General features: G+C 33.4%; 1 protein-coding gene and 1 long non-coding RNA gene across 3 annotated transcripts; both read left to right on the forward strand.

Moving 5' to 3' along the window:
- Positions 1 to 5,765: 5,765 nt before the first annotated feature.
- On the forward strand, positions 5,766 to 11,764 carry LOC125492268 (uncharacterized). Of its 2 annotated transcripts, none has more exons than XR_007268764.2 (2): positions 5,766 to 6,176; positions 11,420 to 11,764. It is a non-coding gene; the product is annotated as an uncharacterized LOC125492268 (long non-coding RNA). The 2 variants fall into 2 exon arrangements; XR_007268765.2 differs by having other exon boundaries at positions 11,423 to 11,764.
- On the forward strand, positions 9,826 to 10,852 carry LOC104883456 (hypothetical protein). Its single transcript, XM_010667986.4, has one exon. It carries the CDS (start codon positions 9,948 to 9,950, stop codon positions 10,503 to 10,505), a length of 558 nt encoding a protein of 185 aa, XP_010666288.2. The 5' UTR covers positions 9,826 to 9,947; the 3' UTR covers positions 10,506 to 10,852.
- Positions 11,765 to 12,517: the final 753 nt, after the last annotated feature.

The raw sequence follows: 12,517 nt of genomic DNA on the forward strand, positions 1-12,517 counted from the left end.
CGCTTTCCTAAGTTCCTGCCTCTATATATATTGATAAGTGGAAGTAAACTAATTAGTAAACTATAATTATACTACTATTTTTTACTATTGAATGGTTCATCATCATTTTTTTTAATTTTGAGTTAAACACAATTTGGAATAGTATCTATGTATTGTCATGTGTAGATTAGTCTATATATACTCATAAATCAATGCATACCTTCTCATATGTCATTAAGTCACACTTTAATAAAACGCACTCTTAAACAACAGAATAATGTGTCAAATGACATTGACTAAGGAGAAGAGTGCATGTGGTTGTATAAAAGGATCATATCAAATTAAGAAATTACGTAAACCATATTTATATTTAAACAATATTTGTTATGTGCATTAGATGGGGTAATGAAATAATTTGTTTTCGGATTTTTTTAGAGTTCATGAATTCTTATTAGTAATGCTATTTATTATAGTTTTGAGATTATATTCACGAAACTCAGCACGCATCTCGTGCATATAAAACTAGTAATTATATATTTTAAGCACGTATGTTGCATGATATATATGTTTTAATTTCTGAAAATTAGAACTAATTAGATTGTAAAAATTGACACCTCTAGTCCTTACAATGCTCAATCTTGTTTAAAAGATCAAAACGCTTTATTATTTCAAAGCGATTCCAAGTATGGGGATCGAATCTTGAAAAGAGGAAGCTCAAATCATCAAGCAATCAATTTGGTGTTTTCTCTCTGTTAACTTCACAGAGGTTTTTCTCTATATTTCTTTCTATTATAAAATGTATTACAATGCTAATCTCATGCGTCTATACATTTCTACATCCTGAATACATACCAACCTAGAGAGTAAAACCTATAGTAGTGTTGTACAAAAGGACAAAACCAAATCAGCCTAGGATCATGCAAAAGTTACAGCTCATAACATGACAAATAAAAGGTGATGCAACAGCTATACAAAGAACAAATAATAATCACACAACAACAACATTGCATTTCCTTACACCCCTCCCCCTTCAAGTTGGAGCTGATGTAAGAAGGTCCAACTTGGAGGATAGGTGATTGTGCTGTTGTTCACCAAGGCTTTGGTCATCAGATCTGCTAGTTGAAGGAAAGATCTGATGTGGAGAGGATTAAGGAAACCATCTAGGTAATGATCCCTTACATAATGGCAGTCAAGTTTAAGATGCTTAGTTCTCATAAAACACATGGTTGTGAGAGATGTATATGGCAGCTTTGTTGTCACAATATAAGATACGGGTTTAGGAATATGAAATTTCAAATCTTCTAGTAAGCCATCTAACCATACTAGTTCACTGCTGGTTAGGGACATGCATCTATACTTTGCTTCAGCAGAAGATTTGGAGATAGTCTTATGCTTCTTAGGCTACCAAGACAGAAGGTTCTTACCAAGAAATACAAAATAGCCTGTTAAAGATCTCCTACTGTAAGCACATGTGCCCCAGCCAGCATCACGATAGGCTTCTAAGTTCACATCAGAGTTAGTATGGTAATATAATCCCCAATCAATAGTGCCTACCAAGTATCTTATTATATGCATTGCAGCTTGTAAGTGGGGCTTCCTAGGGCAAGCCATGAATTGGCTAAGTTGTTGGACTGAGTATGAGATATGAGGTCTAGTGAGGTTTAGGTAAAGAAGCTTTCCAATAATGCTCCTGTAGAATTCAGCATCCTCTAATACTTCACCTTCATCAATGGACAACCTTAGCCCTCTTGGAAAAGGAAATTTACAAGGCTTACATCCTTGCGGTCTAGCATTTTTTATAATGTCTAAAACAAATTTCCTTTGATTGAGAACAGTCCCCTTGTTATTCCTTGACACATACAATTTCCAAAAAAAAACTTATATCCCCTAGGTTCTTGCAACTAAAAGCTGCATCTAGTCCTTGTTTCAAATTCTCAATCCCATGTTCATCATCTCCACTAATCAGGAGATCATCTACAAAAACCAACGCAATGACTTGTTTTCCATTCACCTTTTTAGTGAAAAGAGAGTAGTCCCTTTTGCTTTGTTCATAACCTTCTTTGATGAAGAACTTGGTGAGTTCTATATTCCATTGCCTAGAAGCCTGTTTCATCCCATATAGGCTTCTTTTAAGTCTACACACCTTCCACTTTTCTCCTCCTTATGACCCGGGGGAGGATTTATCTAAACTTCTTCATCTAGATATCTATGAAGAAAATCACTATTGATATCTAGATCGTGAAACTACCATCTTTGACATGTGGCTAGCGCAATCAAGGTTCTCACACTACTGAACTTTGCAACAGGGGAAAACGTCTGTTTATAGTCTTTTCCTTTAATATGTGTCTCATATTGCCACCAAACAAGCATTCAGTCTTTCCACCTCTCCATCTGGTCTCAATTTCACTTTGTAAACCCATTTGCAATCAATTTCTCTCTTCCCATCAGGTAGATGTACTAAATCCCATGCGTCGTTCTCTTCTAAGGCTTCTAGTTCCTTTTGCATTGCAATCTCACATCCCTCTTCTTTCATTGCATCTCTAAAATTTAGAGGTTCTATCACCCTAAGAGCATTACTAAAAGAGTGAAAGTACTCATTATCATAATGCTTAGAATCATGCAGCCTTTGGAACATAAGAGACACTTGTTCTGGATGCTCTAATTGTTCCTGCTGCCCAGGTTTGTTGACACCATAATCTTTGAACTTTTATGACAAGATTATGTGCCTTGTTGTTCTCCTTAGGTCATTCCTGGATCCTCACTTATATCATTGTGAGCATCTGTAGGTTCTCTTGGATTTACATCCAAGGCAATTTCTTCCATGATGTCTCCCGCATTTTCTTCACCATTTGTTATCATTGTTTTGTTTCCCATCAAATCAACATAATCTCTTATGTTCTTGTTAAGAACAAAAGGCAATATATTTTCATGAAAAACAACGTCTCTACTAACAAAAAATTTCTTATTGTCTATATCATATAATTTACTTCCTCCGTTTCGAATTAAATGCAACAATTCCACTTTTTCACTATTCACACTTTTCACTTTGACTAAGATTTGTGATTTATACATAATGAAAAACATAGTTAAGTGGGATCTTGTTAGATTCATCTCATGATGTACTTTCATAAAACATAATTTTTATAATTTTTACTTATATGTAATTGTTATTATTTGTGGTCAAAATAATGTCTCGGCATACGTAAAAGTGGATTTGTTGCATTTAATTCGAAAAGGATGAAGTATATTCCTTCTGATGTGGTGGATAACCTATAATAATGCATCTAATTCCTCTTGCAACAAATTTGTCATTTAATTTTTTGCTAGGACTAGCATAACACAAGCTTCCTATTACTCTTAAGTGGTCATATTTAGCTTCTTTTTTCATTAACCTTCCATAAGGTACTTCCAACTTAAGAACAACACTTGGAAGCAGATTTATCAAGTAATATGCAGTTCAAATACACTCACCCCATATATGGTCAGGTAGATTTTCACAGATCTTGAGAGCTCTTCCAGTCTTCAGTAGAAACCTACGTTTCCTTTCTACTTTCCCATTCTGTTGTGGCCTTCCTACAACACTTCTTTCATGCGTAATCTCTTTCTGCCATCATCTTTCCACATTCTTGCTTAAAAATATTAGTGCCATTGTCTGACCTGATTGTCTTTACCCTACACTAAAATGGTTCTCAACATATGCAATAAAGGCAATGAAAATTCCTTTCACTTGTTCCTTATTGGACAAAAGGTGAGTCGAGGTCACTCTAGAGTGATCATCAACAATTGTCAGAAAGTATTGTGTGCTTTTACAATGTAAGGTCCCCCAAAGGTCAACATGTATAATGTCAAAAATGTTTTCAGCATCAGAAGAACTTAGCATAAAAGTCAGTCCGTGGTATTTAGCTACAAAGCATGTATCACAAAAATAGGATTTCAAATCCTTACAATCACAAAGTTTCAAATGTTTCATCATTAATTCACTTCTTTCACTGTTCCATCTGGCAATCCTACTTTAATAACACCTTTCAAATTTTTTATGTTACTACTTTGTTGGAAATGTGGTCACTATCACCGGAATCAATGATCCATGAATTGCAATCAATTTTTTTTTATGTGAAACTGCATTTGATAAAACAACCTTACCTACAAAATTAGCATAACTCATGTTGCTCCCTCCTAGAGCCTTCATGACTTCCTGCACAATAGTATGAGCTTGGTCTCATCCTTCTTGTCACTCACTTCAGTTTCAAAGCTTCCACAATCAAAAGAGGTCTGTGAACTTCCTTCACTTCCTTCCTTAACAAAATTTGCAACATGGCTAGTGTTGCTCTTCCCTTTTATGTTTTTGAACCTTTTTGGATACTGATTGAGCTTAAAACATTCCTGTTTAAGATGCCCTCTCATCCCACAATAATCACATCTCTTGAACTACTTCTCCATCTTCATTCTTTTGTAATCTTTGTTCTGAAAGTGTGTGTTCGAAAGGCCCTAAACTTTGTCCATGTCTTCCAAAATTCAGAGCACTTGTCTCACCTCCAAGGTTCATCTTACATGTAATCAGCTTCTGCTTTTCAACTTGCAGCACTAAGTTGTAAGCCTTGTTAACTGGCAGTAGAGGGTCCATTCCAAGCAGATTACTCTTCATCTGTTCATACCCATCATTGAGCCCCATGATAAATTTGATAAGCTTGTGGTTTTCTTGGATTTCCAGCATTCTTTTCAGTAGATTGCAGCTACATTTACTCATCGCTTCACAGCTACACTCAAGTATCTCCTCTAGTTATCCAATCTGATCCAAAAGGTCCTTGAGTTTACAATAGTATTCTCCCACACTCAGTTATTTTGCTACAGTTCCCACAATTCCTTTTTTCGGGTGAAAAATTTGTGGAGCTTTTGCTTGACCATACCTCTCCACAATTTCATTCCATAGTTCTTTTGTGGAGTGCATAGACACAAGACTTCCAGCAATCTCTGGCTTCATAGTTGCAAGGAGTCAGGACCTTACCATATAATCACATGTGATCCATTTCTGCATCTCTTCTCCAGCTTCTGTGGGTTTAGGATGCTTACTTTCCAAGAAACTTATTTTGTTCTTGACTCCAAGGGCAATCTTAATGCTCCTATTCCAGCTAAGGAAGTTATTACCATCAAACGTAATACTTTCCTGGGTTGTTGGTGCATTCTCATTAACAGCAATGAAGAGAGGGTCCTTGTAAGGGTTATTGAAATGAGAGTTTTTTTTTTTTCAGTTTTCTCAGCCATTTCAACTGGTTTGAAAGATGAAAGATTTGATTTTTTGAAAGTAAGACTTTGATGCTTTGAACTTCCTGAGGGTGATGTTAAACAATATGCTAATCTCACAGCAACTTGCTAACTCGATAAGTTATCACACAGTATACTCTTCTATCAACCCATTATTCTGATTAATAATATAAGCTACTAGAACCGAGTCATGTATCATAAGTAACTTATTATTAGCATTCTAATTAAGGTGAAAGTTCTTTTGGGATTAAAATTGCATGTATCATAAGTAATTTATTATTAGCATTCTAATTAAGGTGAAAGTTCTTTTGGGATTAAAATTGCGCCGAGATGATTAAATCAAAGCTCAATACAAATTTAAAGGGGGGTCCATAATTGAAACTAATGACATCAATTTTTTTCTAATTAACTCAAATTATTTAATAACAAAATATCGTTAGTGGAGTGTACTCATCGACCTAAGAAAGCAACATAATAAAAACGACATATTATTAATTTATTATATTAACTGTTTCAAGCAAAAAAAAAAAAATTCAGTAAAACACATCATCAACCAAAATAAATACTCACTGAGTCACCAAAGTCAGAAATTCTTCGCAAAAAAAAAAAAAAAAAAAAAAGATCTTTTTTTTTGCTTCACCTTGTCCATTATTCCACCATATTTTTTCTTCTCATAATTCCAGTATCTCTCTGCCTCCTCAATTCACTTCCATTGTCAAAAAATTTATCATTTTCACCATTAACACGTATCTCTTTCTCTCTCCTCTCTGTTTTTTAGCATTTTTTTCATCTCTCTTATTAAAGTTCATGTATGTTTTGAGTTGAGTTTTAAGGATCGTACTGATCATTTATGGAGGGAAAAAAAAAGGAAGCAGAAGTGGCAAATAGTAATGAAGGAACCTTGCTTATGTTGCATCCCATTTGCCATTTCCCAAGTAAGTCGTTTACCCCATTTTTACTTCAACTTTAATAGTTTAATGGTTAAACAAGTAGTAATTCACATGGCTTTGTTTTAGTTAAAATTGTAGTAGAAGAAGTAATTTACATGACTCAGACATTATAAATTTGTCAATCTATTTGATTTTCCATATCATTGGTACCTCTCTCATCACGTGAGTTCTCCAAAACAGTACTGTGCATTTATATTCTTTGTCGCAACTTGAATAATTAGAGAAAACATAAGGTATAGTACTGTAGTTGACATTTGCCACATTTGCCATTCAAGGATTTCGAGCAGGTGTCAAATTCCTTGGTATGTTTAATGGAATATTTGTTTAAAGGGAAAAGCTATATGCAGTTCTAAGGGTTGTATATAAGAAGCTAAAAGTGGAAATAAGTTGCATTAATTGATCATTTATTACATCGGTTGATGCAAATTTTTTCCATAAATTCACAACTTATTTTCATTTTAAGTAGTGTATTTATGTCTTATGTGCAACCCTAAGGGCGGTATATAGCATAACCCTTGTTTAAAATAACATTTTGAAGCAAAAAAAAATCGCAAATTTTATTTTCTTGTAAGATTTCTTATTTTTATTTTTTGGTGTGATTTTTGAGATGTATAAGAGTGGTATTGTACTTCATGGAAATAGAGGATGAATATAGAGGGTAAAAAGAAAATAAAATGGGCAATTTTGGAATTGAGAAAAACCACACCGGAAAATGGGAAGAAGTTTCATCTTGCAAAAAAAAAAAAATTTATCGAGGGTCAGATCTTTGTAAGCCCAAGGCCCCCAACTATGATCTTTCTCTTTGCCAGTGAGCCACTACTAATAATGTATACAAAATGTGTTATTTAATTTCAATCGTTTGATCTGTAGTTATGTTATAGCCTTCCAATAGGCAGCAACACAACGAATGGTGGAGTCAAGATATTAGCTAATTAAATAGCTAGGAAGGTTAAGTCTACTTAGGATTGAAGTGAAAAAATGAAAATTGAATGCTCAAAATAAGCCAGGATATGAGAGAAAATCGGTTAAAATTGAAGCAAATGATACAAATAGGAAAAATTCGAACATATGTGATGGAATCTTGAACAAGTGGAACCATCTAATCACTACCGAGTACTAATAAAGTAGTCATGTATTACCTTCAATTTTTATTAGTTTATTCGTATTTCTTTTAGGATGTTTTTCCTTATTAATTTACTCATTTCTTTTGTTTCTATTTTTGGAATGAAGCCACTAACTTTCCATCGTACATACATTCAACTTTAATATAAAATAATAGTTTTTCTTTTTTTCTATGTCCTATAATATTGTTTCTCCTATAACTTTCTGCATAAAAAATAAGTAAATTAATAAAAATTAGAGAGTATATATATGAACTTGTAATACTAATACGTTACCTTGTCTAATTGAAATACAAAATCATGTAGGAGGAACTAGGAGGGCCTACCCTCGCAGTTTCTCCAGTTCAACACCCCATTGGGTTTAATTTGCCAGTGACATACACCACCTAGACGTGTTACCCTCGCGCATGCATCACCTAAAACTCACAAGGCTATAGCCTATAGTACTACTACAGGATAAGCTTTTTTATGTATAAGAAATTAGACAGCCAAAAAAATCTAATGAAGATACTACTATATATTCCCTCTACCCCAAGCTAAATAATGTCACATTTTTTTGATAATTAATAATGTCACATTAGTATCATCTTCACACAAATTCCTAGGAAAGAAAAAAAAGAAGATAAAATTAGATCAGTGGGTATAAGGCCCAATCGAAGAGAAGAGACAGATTTAAAAAAATAGCTTATTAAGTTAAACTAAAAAAGTAGGCAAAATTTTAGGAACCGCAATAATATGTAAATAAATATATAATCATCTTTGGGTTATGCAATTGTTTATAATGTCACTTAGAACTTAAAATGTATCCCTAAAGATCTTCTCTCTTTTTGTTTAAGTACGTCTTTAAAAGATCTTCCCTTTTTTACTTTATTCTTTATTTGGAATTTTTTCCCCTTTTTAGCCTCTCATGTCTCTATCATATGGTCCACCATTACATAATTTACATTATTATTTAATTTTACTCATTATTTCTCTCTCCTACTTTAACCCCTTTTTATCTGTTTATTTATTTTAACCCTCTATCTCTCTTACTTTAACTATTCCATACCCACACAAATTGATTTTCATTGATATCTATAGTAACAGTAACAAGGAAGATCTTTAGGAAATAAAAGGAGTACGTTGGCACAAATTTTTTTTAATAATATATACATTTGTAAAGATGTAAAATGTAAAACAAAGAACGATGCAGAAAGTACACTTTTTTGTTCTTTTTTAAGTGAAATATTTTTCTTTTATAAAACACCGTTATAATAAGTGCTACCAAACACATTATAAAAATTTTAATTAATTTGTATTCCTTTTTAGATTAAGACTTAATTTATTGGTATCCCAAATTTTCTCTTCCTAAATTTTTTAAATATACATGTAAGAGCAACTCCAATGGTTGTTTGGAAGTCCTTGCTTGCAATTTTCTAAAAGATAGAGCTACTAGCTTTATTGTTGGAGACAAATTTAGCTTGTTGCTTTGTGAAACCAAGTAGCTCTACAAAGCTACTAGCTTTTTCAATTTTTTGTGGGCCCCATTTTTCACTTTTATCTTTCATACTTTATTTTCCAATACACTTTCTCTATATATAATTGGAGTTATGACATGTAGGACTTGAGGACCTACAAAAACTACAAGTAGTTGTAGTTTTCTAATGGAAGAGGTTGTAGCTTAGAAATGTTGTAGTTTGGAAATACGATGTGGCATACAAAGCTACAACTACTTGTAGCTTGCCATTGTGGGTGCTCTAATTCTCTACGTTGTACTTGATAAATATGGAAAAAGAACAAGATACCACCACATCACTGATATCATTGCTACATTGAAAAAAACATTAGGATAAAGCAACATCCCAAAAACCCTAGGATAACCTTGAAGAACAAAAGGGCAATATAGTAAGAAATCCACCTAAAAACCCAATTCAACCAATCATCAAACACAAAAAATCCTTTTCTTTTCAAAATATAAAATAAAACTGATGACATCACCACATAAATACTCCTTTACTAAATCTTGTATTTGATCTCCCCTACTTTGTAACCGTCCACGTGTTACTGATAATCTACCCTACCCATCATATCCAACATTCACCTTCTTCTAATTGGTCCACGACTCTCCTCTTCTGGAATCCTCCCTTCTTTCTCTCACATGAACACCCAACACTTCTTTCAAATTTGTTTCGACCAACCAAACACACCGCACGAGGTTTCTGCCTACGTGTCCACCTTTTATTAAGGAGAGAGAAAATTTAACACTCACTTCATTTTCATTGGTTCTCATATCCGGCTTCATCCCCCCCAAAACACAACTATTCTCCTATTGGTTGAATTTTCTTTTTTTTATTTTTTTTCTACTTTTGTGGGTGAGTGTAGGTCCCACTTACCTATTATTGCCACGTTTAGCTTCTTCACCAATTACATTCTTTGAACTGTTATTACTACAGTCCTCACACGTGTCTTATCCTCCTCACACGTGTCTCCACTTCTCTACCTTATTAGTACAATACCCACCCTTCTCTTATCTCTAGTGCGCACACCACATTAAACCAAACCAAACCAAACCAAACAAAACAAAACAATCACTCATACAAAGAAAAAAAAAACCCTAGTTGAAAGAAAAAATATTGTGGAGTTGTGTTGCATAACAATGGGGGATGGTAATGGAGAGTGTTGTATAGCAAGATGGGGAGATTCTCACGTGACGAGTGGCTATAATACATCAAAGATGGACATGATAATGCTTAAGTTTCGCCCGATAGCGCCGAAGCCGGTATCGGGGAATATAGCTGTTGGGGAAGCTGCTAGCCAAAGTAACGGGGGTCGTCATGCGAAGGGTGCCACGGGTTCTGGTAGAGGAAGGCGGAAATCGAGTAAAGAAAATAATAATAACAACAACAATAGTACGGGTGGTAGTGGTAGTGGTAGTGGTAATAGAAGGTGCAACAATAACGGAAGGAAGAGGAAGTCTAGTTCACCAGATCATCAAAAGAATGATGAAAAGACAGATCTAACCCTACTTCCGTTGTTTCCTGAAGCACCTGATCTGAGTCCAAGTAATACTCCCAAGAATAATAATCAGGTGCATAGTAATAATAATAGTAACATGCCATTCTCACTCAACTTCAACTTTGATGATCAAATTGTTAGTAGTACATCTTTCTCTTTTGAGAATAATTACAATCAGTGCCATTCAAGTTGGTGGTAACAAAAACCACGTGGCGAGATCTGAATGAGAGAAGATGTTGTCTGTATGACATGTGGAAGATTTTCAGATGATGAGGTTGTTGTTGCATGGGGTATAAAAACGTTAAATTTAATCTTAGCTAGTTTTGCCCTTTGCTTTTGTCGGTAATTCAAAATTGCTTAATTTTCTCTAGTTTTTTTTTTTTAATTATTATTATTATTATTAGATACTAAAGTACATATTTTGATATGTCTAAGTTCTAAGAAGTACGATCTAAGAATTGTATATATTTTTTTTTCTCCCTTCCCCTAAGTTTGTTGGTTTAAGATCTTTGATTATCCCGAAATCTAGAATCCATATTTTTCATATATTTAGATCTTACCTCTCTTCCCTTTCTTTTTTGGGTATGATATTCCTTATAAAGTAGATCTTGGTATTCACTTTTATTTTTTATTTTTTCCCAAAATAATCTTTTATTCGATTTTTCTCATTTTGTGTGATTGATGCGATGTAACTGGCAGGTGCAAGAAATATATATTCGTGTAAACTATACCATACATTTCAATATTAAATTTTACAACTTTGTTTTGGGTGAAATTAAATTGTTGGCAACAAATCACAGAACTTTGTTGTGTTTTTTTATAGGTTAATGAAAAGAAGGTTAGTTTTCTTATCTAATGTTCAGAAATCATTTGATGACTATTATTCTATCCTTTTAAAACTGATAATATGGAGTGTAAAATGATGTTGTTGTATGGAGCAAGCATATAGGAGCCACAACATACCAGTTTATAGTATAAGTTTTGATGTAAATATTCAGTAGTTTTCATAATAAGTATCATATATATGGACGATATTTCCATATTTTCGTAGGCCAGAAGAATTATTCAGATATTTTTTCAATAGGAGTAATTATCATATCTATGATGTTTCAGTAGGTGAGAAGACTTATTCAGATTTTAATTATGGAGCTATGTGTCACAAATGTACAGACACTCAGATCTGTGAGGCATTATGAAAAGATGGTTAGTTCAGAAACCTTCAAAAGTTTGTTTCAGCGAATTATATTCAGTACTATCAAAGTGAAGATCAAAGAAGTCGGTAATTATAAGTGTTATTGCTCTAGGTGTAGTATTAAAGAATTGGAAAGGGGAACATTGGCTCAAGTACATTTGTTATTGCTCTCAATTTGATAAATTATGGGATGCTTAGTTGATTGGTTTTTTTTGCTTCTTTTAAATACTCATCTCGTTTTATAAAGATCTTCCTATTTACAGTTAGCTATTTTGGATAAATTTTTGCTGAGAGTTTAGCTTGTAAATAGGAATGGATCAACTATTAAACGGAAAATAGATATAGACTTCATACAGTGAATTTTATAAAGATATAGTAAACTTATTTACAATATAGTGAATGTTATTAATGAAAATATATATTTCTTCCGTTCCAATTTAATTGTGATACTTTTCTTATTTGGCATGTTTCAATGTAGTTGTGACATATTTTTTTCACATGAAAATGGAAAGTTTTTTTTACTGTGATTTTATGATTTTACCCTTACTTGTAAAACTTAATGAAATTAAATCCTACTTAATATAACCTTATTAATCCTAAACTGATTAAATGATTTTTATCAAAAATTAAACCCTCTTAACTACTTTTCATCAATTACATCAGAAATAAAACCCCCTCAATTACCCGTTCATCAATTAACATACACCCCCCCTCCACATCTACATCTCATCCTTCATCTTCATTCATCTGTTCATCTTCTCCATACCTAAATTAAACTTTCTTTCTCCTCACTTCGCCCCTCTCTCTCTCTCGTTAAATCTCCACTCTCTCTTCTCAGTTTGCCTCTCTCTCTCTCTCTCGTCAAATCTCCACTCTCTCTCTCGTCAAATCAACCCTAATTTTTCCCTTTTCAAGTTCGCCTTCTCTCTCTGTCATCGTTTTTGTCTTCATCATCCCTTAACTCTTCAAATCTGGTTATTTGAATCCCCGAAAAATCCTAAATTTTAAGCAAAGACGTA

This window comes from Beta vulgaris, chromosome 8 (assembly GCF_026745355.1).
Source record: "Beta vulgaris subsp. vulgaris cultivar EL10 chromosome 8, EL10.2, whole genome shotgun sequence".
NCBI lineage: Eukaryota > Viridiplantae > Streptophyta > Magnoliopsida > Caryophyllales > Amaranthaceae > Beta > Beta vulgaris.